The sequence below is a fragment of the Lates calcarifer genome, linkage group LG17 (genome assembly GCF_001640805.2).
Source record: "Lates calcarifer isolate ASB-BC8 linkage group LG17, TLL_Latcal_v3, whole genome shotgun sequence".
NCBI lineage: Eukaryota > Metazoa > Chordata > Actinopteri > Centropomidae > Lates > Lates calcarifer.
The window spans coordinates 6,690,364-6,706,669 of NC_066849.1; the positions used below are offsets into that span (position 1 = coordinate 6,690,364).

The 16,306-nt window shown below is 38.2% G+C and overlaps 1 protein-coding gene across 1 annotated transcript; it reads right to left on the reverse strand.

Annotated features, from left to right (window-relative positions):
- Positions 1-38: 38 nt before the first annotated feature.
- impact (impact RWD domain protein) lies at positions 39-16,273 on the reverse strand. The gene is given in 12 exon segments (XM_018670350.2): positions 39-424; positions 2,289-2,423; positions 7,210-7,300; positions 7,861-7,934; positions 9,197-9,291; positions 9,377-9,505; positions 14,034-14,091; positions 14,093-14,120; positions 14,276-14,338; positions 14,464-14,516; positions 14,610-14,738; positions 16,075-16,273. Coding segments are annotated over 12 exon segments (963 nt in total). The 5' UTR covers positions 16,123-16,273; the 3' UTR covers positions 39-364.
- Positions 16,274-16,306: the final 33 nt, after the last annotated feature.

Genomic DNA, 16,306 nt, shown 5'->3' on the forward strand with positions numbered 1-16,306 from the left:
TTAGAAGTGAGACGTGGTGCATCATTCATTCAGGTGTGTGATGATTATATTGTTTTATGTAAAGAAATACATAAAGAAACATCACATTCCGTTCTACAGTAAACATTTGATTTCAAGGCTTCCCTGTCCAAATGGTACAATAGAAATTCCAGAGTTAAAGCAACCATCTGAAATTACAAATGAAAATTCCTAGGAGACATTTTAATACCTTAGTTGTTTTGAATAATTGAATTGAATTATTTGTAATTGCAACAAATCACTATTTGTCTCCATCCAGACACATCTGAATCAATTAAAACAAAATTTAGCAGCAAAAACTGTTCAACTGTGTTTGAATAAAAGTCTTTTTTTTTTTCTTTTAAATTCATTTTGTCTTTTTGCTTTTTGGCCTTTTGGTCTTCGCTCCAGATCTGGTGGCCTCATCCTGTGAAACAGGAGGAAAGGATTAGAGAAGCAACAGAGTCATAATTATCCTACATTAGCCATAGCCATTTTCCAATATTAATTAATATTGGAGCGGTGTTTTATAGCCCCTGACAGACACTTTTTGCCTGAACTCCTGCTGCGCATCCCTGCCTTACTGAAATGTGTAATGTACTGATTGGCACGCACCATACTGCTTTCCTATAATTGCATCAAACATTGCATTCTTAAGTACTCTTATAAAACATTGTCTGCTAATTATTACTGACAATCTAGACTGCCAACTCATAGACCTCTCAACACTTTAACAGCTTAGTCTGGACAAAAAGCATGCATAAATGATCATTCTCTAACATACAGCAGGGTGACAATTGCTGAAAGAAAATGTGAACTGTTTCAGTATTCCTGCAGCCCCTTCATAACTCATACAGTGTTTGCAATGGTGCTGTAAACCAATCACTTTCCAATACTTGTCTTCTTTGTTTGTGCCTATAAGCACTGAAAAATGTTGCTGCCCATGTTGCTTTGGAGTCCCCCCCCCCCCCCCCCAATTTTTAGCTGCCAAGGAAATCACCTTATTAGTGTTTCTAATAAGCAACTCACACACTGCAAAATAACTTGCAGTAACCTTTCCTCTTGTGAGGTCCTTATGTCCTCTTGTTTTCTTGTCCATTTTCCTCCTGCATCCATCTAGTAGAGATTTTATCTTTACAGTCACCTATGGCAAAATTGTCTTCGACTCTCTCTTCCACAGAACTATTTTACCTGTTTTTCATTTACCTTTATCTTGAAAATACTGGAATAAATTGTTGATAAGCGTTGCACAGTTTTTAATACAACAGACCTTTGTCTGGCTGAGACAGAATATGAGGAACTGACCTGAACTGTTTTGTTCCTTTGAAAATTTCATGTTTCCATCAGCAACATTTCTTCATAGATGAAGATATACATTGGTGTACCTCAAGGGTAAATTCTGCCCTGTGTTCCTCTTTCAAAAAGTCTTAGCTAACAGCATTACTCTAGAGATATAGAAGTCCATCAGGAGTGAATGATTTTACTGCATTTTTAGCTGTAGATGGGCTTCAGTCAGGCCAACTAAAACTAAGCTGTTTGTTTTTGGATTCTACGTTTTTAAAGCACTGAACTGAAGACAGGCTATTCTGCAGAGGTTGTAAGTCCATCCATTCGCAGGCAGTAGCCCCTAATTAGTTGTCAGAGAGTCCAAGCTTGACATCAGGGCAGAGGACTGGAGCCTCTGCTGGGAGCAAAATTGAGTGTGGATTTTTACAGTGAGTTGATGGGGTTTTGAAGTAGGACATTTTTAAGAGTAGGTTTGTAGTACCTTTAATCTATCTGTGGCAGCAGCTCAAAGGTCAATCATGTTTTCAATGGAATAACTTTGCAGAACACAAAGACAGCTTCAAAGCAGACTGGACCTAACTTCAGGCTGGTGAAAGCGAGGAGGAAGTGTTTGATCTCCAGAACATGTGGCAACCAGACACTTCAAATGAACCAATATTTCTGATATGATAGTTACTGTGGGAACACGAAGGCAAACAGACAGACACTCATATTATATTATTACTATATTATTATAATCAATCTACGTCTCACTATAACCTGTGTAACTATATACTCTCTGACAGTGTTGAAATAACTGACTTTATACTGATTGTCAGAAAAGCAAGAAAAAAACATCTATTTGTTTTCAGACAATTGGAGGAACATAGATGTAAGTCAATTAAACTACAAGAAACCAGGTGGTTTCCAGCATCAGAAAACTGACAGTAAATTCCAATTTGACTGATTATGTGTCAGAGGAAGATGACAGAGGAAATATGTAGGAGGCCCATAGAGTGTCTCACCGAGGAGGCAGCGTATCCCTCCTCCACCAGGATGTTCCTCGCACAATTGTTGATGTGTTTGAAGCGGTCAGGACCCAACAAAATGCCTCCATACCATCGAGACACGACCACCATGACATTACGCACATCCAGAATCTGTGGTGAGAGACAAACATGTGGTATATGTGAAATGAGTGTGAATTTGTGGGAGCCAGGAAAGAGACAAATACAACAAATTGTGACACAACACCATTCCCTGGCAACCATTTTCAAGCAGCTGAATATTTCCCACCAGATGTGATACGGTGGATTGAACTGTCATTATGTGTATCTGGCTCACCTGCCAGTCCAAAGCTGATGGCCTGGCACTTAGTTTTGCTATTTTTCAGAGTTTATTAGAACATTTATTTCACTTTCACCTCTGTGTATTTAATATGCTCCAGGACATGTTTAGCTTAGATTAGAAGAGAAACTGAAAGGTTCAAGGTTCCATTTATTCATCCATAAAATCATGGAAATCTCAGCAGCCCCCATCCTAATCAACCAACACTGTTTACAAAAGATATATATACCCACAAAATAACATGAAATAAAACCATAAAGATAAACTCAAACAATGTAAAAATATGATCCTCAAACCAATAAAAGACTGTTGTTAAAAATAAATAACCATAAAAAAGACATTAAAACAATAGTGGGAAAAAAATGATTAAAGCTCCTCTAATCCATATTTTTTTAGTGAATCAAAACACAGTCTTAGTGAAGATTTTTTGACCCTATGTGGCTGTCGCTGAGACTTTGAGGTGTAATCACCATATTAACAACAGATCAAATGGCTACATGTATGTAAAAGTGGTTGCTTCTTGTAATGAACCAACTGATAATTATCACCAAACTCTGCAGTTACTCTCACCTATTTTTATTGGTTAAGCTCAAACCACTGTACAATACCTGCCCAGCATCAACACTAAACAGCAGACAGATAAAGTTAGCGACTAGCTAAATGCAAAGTGGGGCATTTAGCGACTGAAGCCAGATATTTCCCTCAGGATTTGGATTAGAGTGAAAACAGAGCAAACAGGAAAGTGAGTATTGACCTATTCATCAGGAGAGTCCAAATGAATGCTAATATTGCTCAGTTCAGTATCTGTAAGTAAACCAATTATATGCTAAAAAGTTCATTCACATAACCTTAAAGGGTGATAATATGTTAAAATGGTCAACAATTAGTTAATTACATTAGTGGGGGAACACCTTACCTAATGCAGTCAAAGGTACATGCACGTTTTAAACATTTAAATAAGACTGTTTAACAAGCAGCTAGCTTGAGCACTGACACCATTCCTTGACCTATAACAGCGATTCCATGCGACATCTCAGAGGTCCTGTCATCAGAACTCTGTTGGATGTACTGCTAACAAAAAATAATGTATAATAACAAAATTAGGATTTGTTAGACAGGATTTTGTTTACACTTTTAACAGAGGCTAACTGTTCCTTTGGCTAAGCAGAGATTCAATTGACATTAATCTCATCAAACTCCTGGTAAATACAAAATAAGCCAGTTCCTCAAAATGCCAGACTATACCTTTAACACTGAATAACATGAATTTGGCTCTGCATTGCTACACACACAAAAAGTACAATCAGTCATTTGAAGGGACTCATCCACATCTGGCTGCCAACACTATTAATCAGATCCTTCTTTTATTCATCACCTCACACTTACATGTTCACTGGCAGAAAGCACAAATCTAAATTAGGAAACGGGAAGAAAGCCTTGAGGAGAGGAATGAGATTAGAGAAGAATAGATTAAGGAGAAAGCTCTTCATGTAAATTGCTCAGTATGCAGAGAGTGTCACAAGTAGAAGATTAATCAGTGTGTTGCTCTGAAGAAAGAACAGGACGACAGCGGACCGTGGTGAAAATGACCTGCAACACACTCAGCACAGATAGAACACAGATGAACAGAGAAAACACGAACCTGTTGGAGATTAGAATATACTGTATACAACATAGGAGGCAAACCTAATCATCAAAAGTCAGACAGAAAAGTCTCCTTCGACAGAAAACTGTTGTGCAGAGTGTTTTTGTGGCTGTGACTGTTTTGGAAAGGAAAACTGTATTACTCAAAGACAGCTTGATTCATCTGAATTGAGTGCAGCAGATCAGCAGTTTCTGACACACACACACACACACACACACACACACACCACGCACACACACACACACCACACCCTGAGAATTCAATGCACTCTTTCACACTGATTTATCAATCTAACAGACTGGCAGAGACCACTGCTGTCATCTTATCAATGAATATGAACTTTACTTGAGTCATAAATCTCATCTGGAGAGGCTCTGACACGACTCTGCACCCTCTGGTAATGAGTATGACACAACTACTACAAGTCACCACCGGGCTCTGATTACAAAAAACTTTTTGTTCTGTCACAAACCCTTCACTGGCCTTCACTCAATATTACAGGGAGACAAAAAGTGTGTGGACAATTGCACATTTCAGTGTGATGTGGGTGAGTGTGTGTGTGTGTGTGTGTGTGTGTGTGTGAATCACGGTGCCATCTGACAGCACAAGCCAGTGACAAGTACCTCTTTGATATCAGAAATGAAAGATTAATAACACTGTGAAATTACTATCATGGGACCAAATTTCCCCAAGAGGCACAGAGTGGAAATTTGCACATTATGTAAATACTAGTGGTGTGGGTTTTACTAGTGTGGTCATTTCCCTGTGTAAAACCGTAGACCGTAAAGTTTGTGTGTCGTTATATGTTTCTCCCAGAAGCACACTTACACACTGTAAATCAATGTTTGGCTCTGCCTTCAGGATGAGCTGTTTCACATCATGATTCTGACTTCAAAACAGATGATGATAATGATGTGCTGCAATAAAATCAATCCTCACTGGCTAATGAACCTAGCATGTAATGAAATAACCTGTCTGCTAAAAAACATACTAGTTACAGTAATTACTAATTAATTACTATGCATATTGGTTTGATTCCTGGTGATGTTTTCATGATATTTGCATATGATAAGATAATATGTTTTGACTAATGTGAGTTTTCTGCATTTAGTCAAATAATCATTCAATCAAAAAATAATCAGAGGTTATTTTGATTAGTTTAACCTAATTCATTCTTCACACACATTTGCTGAATCCACTCTCTCAAATGTAAGGATTTTCTGCTTTTCTCTGTGTTATATCAGTTCAAATTGAAGTATTTGGGTTTTGGATTGTTGGTAAGACAACACAAGCAATACATCACCTCACGCTAGCAGCAAGGTGCTAGGGATGGCGATACTGGTGGATGGTCTAAAGTTAATTAAGTCATTCATTAAGTTAAATCAAAATAATCAAAAGTGGTCAGTGACCTGACCTACAATGCCTCAGATTGAGTTGGTTGGATAGATTTAGGCCTCAGGAATGGCAAGATGGTTAGGGTTAGCAGAAAACGCAAGGGTTCAAGGGTTAGCATGCTAACACGTTAAACTATGATGGTAAACATAGTAAACATTATATCTGCTAAACTTCAGCAAGTTAGTACTGAAACTGTGAGCATGTTCGCAGGTTGATGTTAGCATCTAGTTCCGGGCATCAATGTGTCTAAATAAAGCCGCACACAGCCGCAAGCATGTCTGTGGTTTCTTATGCTGTGTCCCACTTCCATACTATGTACTAACTGTACACAGCATACACTTGCTAAAACTAACGCAGTCTTATACTGCTATAAATCTGACCTTCATTATGGTTATAATGTTCAGTGTTTGCTGAAACAAAGAGTTGATTCAACTGTATGGTCACTTGGAGGATGCAGTGTTTTCATGCTGCTGAACTGTCCTCTGTTGAGGTATTCCTAATATTAGGACCGTGACTGATATAAATGAGGTGGACAAAATATTAGGAATATCTCTCTGTATAATGCAATACAATTCAACAGGGATGATTTATTGCAGGACTGTTGTATTAGACTGCAGTATTAGTTTTAACGTGATGAATATACTGCCAACTGAGTGCATATACTAATCTTTACAACACACTGGTTTTACCTTAATTATACAAGAAATCAACAAATTAACCTGTTTAACTGTTTTAAACAGGAACTGATATAATACAAACTGCAACTACCAATTAAACTTCACAAAGACAGAGCAAAATGTTATGCCTAAATTTAATAGCTATTTGATTGTTAGTTTTTTTTTCTGGAGCTGTTTCACCGCCACTTCTATTTAGGTTACATCAACTGCATCAGCTACATGTCCCTGTATCCACTGACACAGAGGCTATTCAGCCTTTGTGGTGGTGTAATGGTAAACCTTCAGTGACCTGTCATTCAGGTTACCTGATATCTTCATTAAGAGGAACCTGGTTATCCCCTTTTACGTTTTACAATGTACAATAATAAACTCACCATACACTTGCTGTATTTTTCTTCATCATTATGACCATTTCGATCTATTCCATACAATATATAGTTTAATATGACACACTTGCTTTGTGTTTCAAGAACACATCTTGAAATGCCTGAAATGTAGTCCAGAACTACCACAGAAAACATGAGGTTTAAGTATATTGCCATAGTCAGCGGAAAAGCTCCTTACTCATTACAATCCCTGTTAAAAAGCCACAGCAGATGCCACATTATGCAAACTGTGAAAATGAACAAGGCAGCTTAGAACAGACACCAATTAAGGATGCAAAAGCCAAAATAAAGTTGGATGCAGCAAGCAAATTTAACAACGTGGCTGTCATATTGTCATATTAATTCTGGGCGAAAGCTTGGTGTGTTCTGCACTGACTAATTCATCAGTTCTTTGGCCATTGTTTTTCTTTTCAAAATGTGCATCAGAGAGTTTAATATGCAGCTCAAAGAGGCATCTGTTTGGTTGAGGTCAGTGTTTTGTTAATCAAATGATAACCTGCAATAAGTGGAGCAATCTCCCCCCTGCAGCTGTCTCGCCGTCATCCTCGCAGTCCTGCAAGAAGCTGTGCTTGTCCTCGCAGTAAATCCTACAACAGACAGAATCACAACAGCTTGGCGTTAAGTGGGGGAACCTTTAAAACATTTTTGGTTGAAGAGTGACACTGTGACACCAGCAGCCTCCTCATTGGGAAAAGTTTTCTAAGTGGTCTAAATGTCAACATGTCCTCCCTGTGAGTAATGACCACCCAGGCAGTGCATCAGCAGCTCGACATTGACCTCATTAGAGCACGCTAAAAACACTCTCACACACATGGGCAGGCATGCATAAGAAAACACATATATATAGAAAGGCACACACACATCTTTTCACATAATACACAATAACGTCAGAAAGTCTTCATTTTCTCTGGTACTTTGTTCAACCTTTAATTGCAGTAATGTGACCTTTAGAGAAGACGGACAGACCATGAATCGTTACTTATCTTGTGTTTTTCTCCACTAATGAGAGACACTGTATATATGTATGTGTGTGTGTGTGTGTGTGTGTGTGTGTGTATATATATATATATATATATATATATGATTGAGCTGAAGAAGTTGAATAAATAAAGCATGTTTAACTGGACTGCTGACTGACATTACTGACCTGTATGCAAAAATATTATGAGTAGCACTCGCAATCTTCTTGTTTTCATACAGCTTCTCCAGGACCACTTTAACCTGCAGCACATGAGAGGCAAAACACTGAGTATCACACCATATTCCTCAAACTTCACTCCTGTATGCTTCTCCATCTTTAATGTAGATGACAACTGCTGACACAAGGTTTTTTACCCTGTGATGTACTTCAGCTTAGCGCTAAATATAAACCCCTCTCAGACTAAGACCCTGAGTGGAATTACGTTAAGAAAAGCAAATCACTTTTAAATGATGCTGTTAACTGCGCAGGTGACAACTTCTGAGGCCGACGTGGCTGTCTGACACCAATGACTAATGCAAAAAAACAACATTAGTCAACTGTTCATGAGGAAAAATCACATTTACCAAAAATAAAGCTGAGCTCTGAAAGGCTAAAAGAACATTTTAAGAGTAATCTATGATTTTTCTTTTTAGATAAGACAGTTTAAAACTCTGCCTCCTCCACCTCTCTGATCTTTTGCAGTTATTTCAGTTCATTTTTGATTCCTATGGTTACGCAGCTGAGTACATTTCCATCTGCCACATGCAACTAATGTTTTTTTTTTTTTAAGTTGTGGCTGGCCTTTTTCTCTCCAATTGTTCACTTTGATGTGAAAATCAACAACCACTCAGACACAAATTTGAAATATGTGTTAGTCCAAAAAGCTTAGCCTTACATCACGCTTTTCCAATCACTAAAGCAACTGTATTACATTTCCAATGCAATTAAAAACATGACACCCGAGCATTTTATCCATGGATTTGCGCCTCATTGTTTTGGGTTTCTTATTGATCTGTGGAGGATCTGTGAAAGCAGTGTGTCAAATGACGACACTCTAAGTTTCTTTTTCTCAATTATAACTTCAACTAACTGATTATTATATAAGAAAATATGTAAATCCGGTGAAGGTCTCAGTTTATTCAGTTCATCTGCTCTCTCGACGATGGCTGCGTCTGTAAATATTTTAGTCCAAGTAGCACCTCACAGCAGGTGGAAGCTTTTAAGACAAGCTGATATGTTACCAGAGAGCCAGAGTGAGATTAGCATGTGGGAACCAGCCAGATGATGTTTCAGTTTGGGAAACTGGCACATTCATATCTGTCTCCTCGTCGAGGAATATCTACTGAAACTTGTATAAGCTGTCGTTTGCTGTTTGTCTTCATGGTTTGAGTTAAATAAATAAAGCATGTTTAACTTTTTAGCTGAAAAATTCATACATACTGTGAGAGCTGTATCTTTTCCGACATAATTTTTGATGTAGTGTTTACTATTTAGAAAAAAATATGTCATTCATGTGCTGTACCTGTCTGGGAGTCACCACAGGTGCTAAGTGAGGCTGGAAGGTGCTGCGTCGGTCTGTGATGGGATTTCCATGTTTTATTGGAGGCACCTCTTCATCTGTATGACAAAAAAATGTTAAACGTCATACCTGAGCTGTGTTTCATTTTAATCACTGAATCCAGTACAACAAAATGAGCAGTACCGTTTGCATGATCCATGAAGAGATGTACATTTTCTGTGTTCAGCTTGAGAGTCCTGAAGTCTGGTATGTCTTCATCATCATCATCCTCTTCCTCCTCAGCTGTCATGTTCACCTTTTCTGGTTGATCCACTGAAGCAGGTCATATTTTAAAAAAGATGTTATGCCATGTTAAAGAAAAGGTGTTGTTTTTTTTAATCCCAGACCTGGAGGTCTTCACTGAGTCATCTGCAGGCCAGGCAGCTTGTCATTAAAATGACACCTACTGAGCAAATTATCACCAAATTACCACCACATGACTTTAACACTAAAAAGGTCTCATGACCTATTATACCAAGACAGACAATTCGTAATGGAAGGCACAAATTACTAGAGCCTAGCTAATACTAGATTTTTGGGACCAGTGAAGATAGATTTTTTTTCACACAGATCCTGCAAATCTGACTGGGTGTGATTAATATTAAGACATATTTGAATTTTCAGAAGTGCTAAGTTACATCAGCAGTTTTTTCTAACAAAGGTGCAATACTTGTCAGCACGGCCTAATACTCTATATACTGTATGTATATGTACTGTGTATGTCTATCAGCATCATAAACAAATGTGCTAAAACTGAGGTGGACTCTACAACATGCGGTATGTGATGATACAGTATGTATCAGCGTCAGTATATTTATACATCACATCAGCTGATAATATCAGTCTTAAGATATAACAGGAAGGCAGTTATATAGGATAACACAATAACAAAGCTCTGGTAGTTGCAGGGTAAGATTGGTAAGACTCTATATTTCTATTAAAATACAATAAGTGTTTCCATCTCTCACATACTTCCAAATACTACAACTTCCCAGGTCTTTCTGTGGCTCTTAGTCCCAAACCCAATGGTTCCTGCTGAGGATGTAAAACTTTGAAAATGAGTCACAAAGGTAGTGGCTGTGTCAGAAATTACTGCTTCATTCATTCATTCACCACTGCCTATATAACAGACACTCCATAGTTTACTCAGAAGTGAGTAGTAAATTGCCATTTTAGACACTTACTAATTGTCATCATTGTGCGTCATCACTGACGCCTGTTGAGTCTTACAACTGTAATTTTCATGTCTATAAAATAAGGAGTGTTGTGTTGTGGGATACTTAGCAGACAATAGCGTACATGCTGTGGACGCTATGTTTTTTGTTCCATTGTGCAATTTTCAAAGGCACTATATAGTGGACACATTTATTCAGAATTCCAAAACGAGGATAAATACAGTGCACTATCTACAGCCACACAGCCTCACAGTCATACTTTCATTTTCGTTTCCGCCAACAGCTGGGTACTATACATTTTTGGAAAATGTTACTCAAACAGGAGCAAATAGTGGGATGGTGTCAGTGTGCAGTATGTCACTCAAAATAAACTATAGGAGCCCACGTTCATCATAATGAAGGACGTCACCCAGGCACAGTACTGATGTGTTTTTAATAGTTTTTGAACAAATCAGTGGCATAATTTCCACTGGGGATGGGGACATGTCCTCCTTATATTTATTGTTTCAGATCTTTTTTTGTTACTCAACCTTTCTGAATGTTATTCTATTACTGTCCATAGTTCAGATTACACATGATCTGAGATGATAAAAACGTTCATACATGCGTTGGAGTTGAATTCAGTTATTTCCTTGTACTCGAAGCAGTGAGATTAAGGAGCAGCTGTGACAGACTTCTACCTTCCAGGTGACATGGTAAAGGCTGGGGCTATATGGCATATGGGACAACTTTGACAGAAAGCCTTTCGAGGGACAACCTAACCAAACTGTGACTGAAAACCGAAAATAATAATAATTTAAAAAGTAAACAAGAAGTTAACTAAAAATAAAACAGACATGAATCCCAGTCTCCTGAATGAAAGTCCTGTGTTTCACCCATTCATCGACAACAACCTCCTCCATATGCAGACTTTGTCGCTCCTTAAATTACCTCTCCTGGCCTCTGGCAGAAAGTCTCTCTGGCAGAAAGTCTCTCTGGCAGAAAGCCCTGACGGTTCGCTTCTCCCACTACTGGCTGAATGCAGCCTGAGAGGAATACCTGCAGACACTGCTCAGGATTGAATACAAGCCAACTTTATTTTTCAGTTAATGTTTTTGTTTACACCTGATTAGGAGTCTAGAATTTAGCATCAGTCCAAGACAAGATGGTAAAGCACAGATCTCTTTGCATGAATAATGCAAACACAACATTATCTATCATAAAGAATCATGTAACTATAAAGGGAAGTAAAAAATATCTAGGACTTATGCCGTAATAATACAGAAGTTAGCATAGCATTTCAATGTTTTACTTGTTAGAGGTCAAGGGTTTTTTTAATAATAGGATTTGATAATAAGAAATATAGAAAATATAGAATTACTTATAGTTTTATGTTCTTCGTAACAACACGGTGAGATGTTTTAAGAAAAGATGCTGCTGAAGGAAGGAAATTACATGATCAAATCTGAACTGGCTGAACTGATTCTAAATCTGTCAAGCTTGCTGTGATACTGTGAGGCAGGGTAATAGCTATGCTGTTTATTCAGTGCATGCATGTACACACACACACAGTTAGAAACACACAAGCTGCCAAAACTCATTAAAAGTAAGTGAGCCTCCATATTTAGGTGAATAAATATTTGGCCTCTCCAATGTTTTTTTCTCCTCATCCATTCTGTCTGGTCTCATTCAACCAAACTTCATCATCAGGTCCATTCTTTCTCTTTACTTGTCATGTTTACTCCCTTTTCATTTCCTTTTCCATGAAATGTGCATCTTCAGCCTTATCACCCCTCCTCCCCCCTCTCTCTTTCTTTCTCTCTCCACCATGTTCTTGTACTTTGAATGGGAATAAGCCGTCAATCCTGCTCCTCTGAGCTAAAGTGCTGCAACTAGTCATACTTATTACCACATGAATTGCAGAGAGAGGACGATTTATACCACACAACAATGGGGAGGATAGTTAATATTTTTCAGGCTTGTTGCTCAAAGGAGACCGTCTGCCTTGATAAAAGATAATGGTGGGCTTCACTACAGATAACTGAAAGAGACAAGTCCCCCCCCTCCTCCAGAAAAACTGATTGTCACTGACACTAAATCTTTACTTTGGCCATCTTTATCTCTTTTTACACTTCAGAAGATTCTGCCAAAGTAAAAGAAGGCATTACATAGATATTGATCTTAATTCACTGCCGTCACTCAAAGTCAGACACAGAAGAGTGTTTTTTAAATGCCTCTGTAGGCCTTTGTGTTCATCTTACCACACCTTTAGGGCACATCAGATAGTTATATCATTAATGGAGGAACATCTTAGGAGAATTTAGATGGAGTTAGACAATGGTCTTCTTACAGGAGGGGAAGTAGATTCATTTGGGCTTTTGATTTGTTTTAAAGAAATTATCTTATAATTGACCAAATGATGAACAGTGGGTTTTTATCAGAGCCAAGCTGATAACCTGTGTGGATGTTATTGTGTTCTCTAGCTTGTTAGAAAGCATGGAATTGGCTGTTTGCTAAAACCCCACCTCTGAACAGAGATTGTCCGATCACATCTCAACAACAGTAACAAAGAACAGCAGGCCTGTCAGGCTTTTAACTTCGCCACATGATGGATTAAGAGCAATACTAAGCATTTAAAGAGTTGGACATGTATTGTTTAAAAGTCTTTACAAAGCTGCAGTAAAACAGGAACAACTGTGTGAAGAATGCTAACATCAGTGTTTGCACTGATGTTAGCATGTCCAGCTAACTAGCCACCTACAGTAACTTAGTTTAGTGATATGTCATATGGGTTTACAGGTTATGTTAGAAAATACCTGCTCAGGACTGCAGGGTCCATCCTGAGGGAGCCAAAATGCTACTATATCAGAGTTTAGAGTAACAGTAACAGCTTCGTCCTTGAACTCATCGGATATTAATCATCCTAAATCCCCTTCCGCTTTTAAAAGTGATGCACATTGTTAAAAAAAATTAAGATTAAAGCATAAAATATAACCGCTGTGTCACTATCTATGTGTAAACATCCATGCTATCCAGAGGTTTTTTTTTTAATATTGACTGCATATTTATTTATAATGCTATACTACAAAGCTCCAGATAGAGCCCTAAAGCTCTTCCCTGCAACACACGCTGCCGCCTCCTCTACATTGGTCACCATCCACATGTAGATTTATACTTGTTTTTTTAGCATGATATCATGTATGTAGCCATCAACTGTGTACTTAAAACCCTTTCATAGAGGTTTTGTTTTAAAGCAAATTAACAGGAAACAAGTCAGTTTGCAACCAAGTAGTGTTAGCTTTAACATCAGTTTATGCTGGCTAGCTGCAGCTAGCTAGACCTGCTTCTGTTCACTCCTGTGTCAAATCAAGGACCCACTGTTTAAAACATTAAGATGAATTTCAAGTATTAAATTTGTCAGCACTATCATGGCACACCACACATACAACATGTGGAGGGTGTAGCAACAGTACCTAAAGTAGGCAGGGTTTAACAAATGGTCAGTTGAAACTAATGACTGCAATAAAAATAGCTGCATCAGCAATTATAGAGCAAACTTCTCTGCATTGCTAGAATCATTTCAAGTCATTATGAATTGCTCATGTAAGTGTGGCTCTCAAGCATTAATTTCATTTTTCACACCTCACCTGTTTCTGAGCTCTGGGATTTCTCCACCAGGAATTCTCTAATCTTCTCCACCCACAGGATAGAGGATGCTCTCCCCCACATGCTCCCTGTTGAAATTTAAATATTTCCATATGAGGAGATTCTCTAAGAGACACAGACTGAAGAGAGACTGTACTGGAAACAATCATGAAAGGCTTTTGTTGTGGCTAATATCACTCCACAGTACCTCCTTGTGAAATCAGAAAATATGAGAAGCACTCACACATAGAGGTCTTCCAGGCTGTTTGCCAATTTGGCCCTCTCAGGGCCTCGCAGCCACGTCGCACTACAAAAGCCAAGAACAAAGAGAGGGATATTGAGTAGGACAAAGAGTGGGTTTTTGAGTGGGATGTTGTTCTATTAGTTCAGCAGATCGCCTCAAGATTAAATTTGAAAGGCAAATTGACTTACTTGATCTGGTAGATAGGCGGGGATGTGCTCGGATAATCAGGCGGGAGAATTATCTGATCAATATTAAAAAAATCATAAACTCTCATTACTAAGAAACTGCAAGACAGAAACTCATGATTGATGTGCAAGATTTATTTTTTCTCTACCTGTAGACATGCAGTCAGTTTTGGCTCCTCTAAGTCGTTGGATATTTTGATGCAAAATATTCTGGACGCTTCATCTATAACACACCATTCATCACCATATATGGCAGACAGAGCTTCGACCTCTTCAATCTAAATGGGAGGAGACAGTAACAAAATAAAACATTAATGGGAGTCTCTAGATTTCAAGTATGAATTAATTCATAAAGTCATTTCAGCAGTTGGACCAGTGATATAATAAGAGCTTCAAACTCTAACCTACAATAATTTAAATAATATTTTTTAAATCATATCATCAGATTCAGCTTCACAGAAACATCCACAGCACACAATATAAAACTACAGCTTTAATCCTTAGAGTCCTCTAACCATCAAGCATGACAAAAAAGATTTTTTTCTCATTTCCACTTTCCGTTTTTCCTTTTTTCCCCCAATCAGAAAAAAGTTAATGACATTATGTTTGTGCTCATTTTGTGTGACATGAGCTTATTACCAGTTATAATGGTCTTTGTTGATGTAGCATAATATTACTTTATATAACATATTCATATTATTCTTTTGTCAAAAAATGAGCAAGGAGATATAACCTTTCTAGAGCTTTTATACTGTAAAACAAATTATTTTTTCATTCAAATGGTAAAAAGGGTCCTTGACAATTGTGGAAATGCCTTCAAAGCAGTGTTAAGTGTTGTTTAACATCCTTCAGGGTTTTTCAGAGACTGCAGGGTGTTCCTTTCCCTAGAAAATTGGATGCTGTGATGCAAAGGTTAGGTCAGTACGAGAGGCACAAACTGGGGCTAAAACTACAACAAAGGCAACAGGTAAAAACAAGCTCTGTTGTAACTCACAAAACTACAGGTGTAATTATGTCTGCTTGTGATGGTGTTAATCTGTGTCCATATTCTGTCTGTTTTCCATGTTGTTTTTGGCTGCACTGTGTTAATGTGTGGCCTCTGTGCACTGTGCAGCACCTGCTGAGATTCAAACATCACATGCATAAGTGTTAATGAATCCAGGCACCATGGGAGCAACCTGCAGTCTTTCTATGTGGATACATTTAGGGTCAAAATTGTGTGTGTGTGTGTGTGTTGTGTGTGTGTGTGTGTGTGTGTGTGTGTGTGTTTGTTTTTTTCCTTTATTTTATGGTCTGTGCACAGTTGCTCATGCATGTGCATTTTAATTACACCACCACTGTGAGGCTCAATCCCAAAAAGGTTTGTTTGTGCCATTAATTTCAGAGCTGTCAGGCTGCCTGGATTTGTTGTCAGTGATGCCTGAGCTCAATATTAAATCGTTATAAAACTGTCTGCTGTTGTTAGACCTTTGCTACACCTGCCGACAGCTGCTATTTGGCTTATCCGCTCTCTGAAGGCCACTTCAAAATACTAATAAGAAAACAGGCAGTGAACACAACTTGTCAGGCTGTGTTAACTTTACCAGAGAGGTTGTCAGAGCAAGAACAGCTTACTTGAGACTGAAGATCTCCTTCATTCTCCGGATTTATGATGTCGGCCATTTGTTCACTTCATCATCAAGTGCCTGCTGTTGCAATGTGGAAATAATTCAGTGGGAAAAAAACAGATTAGATGAAACTTAAAACACATGAACTACATGTAGAAGTCCAACCTAAAGTATAAACTGCTTCCAGGGTAAAAGCTGATTGGCTGCATGTGTTTCGTCTTCCGGGTTCTGCCGTATTT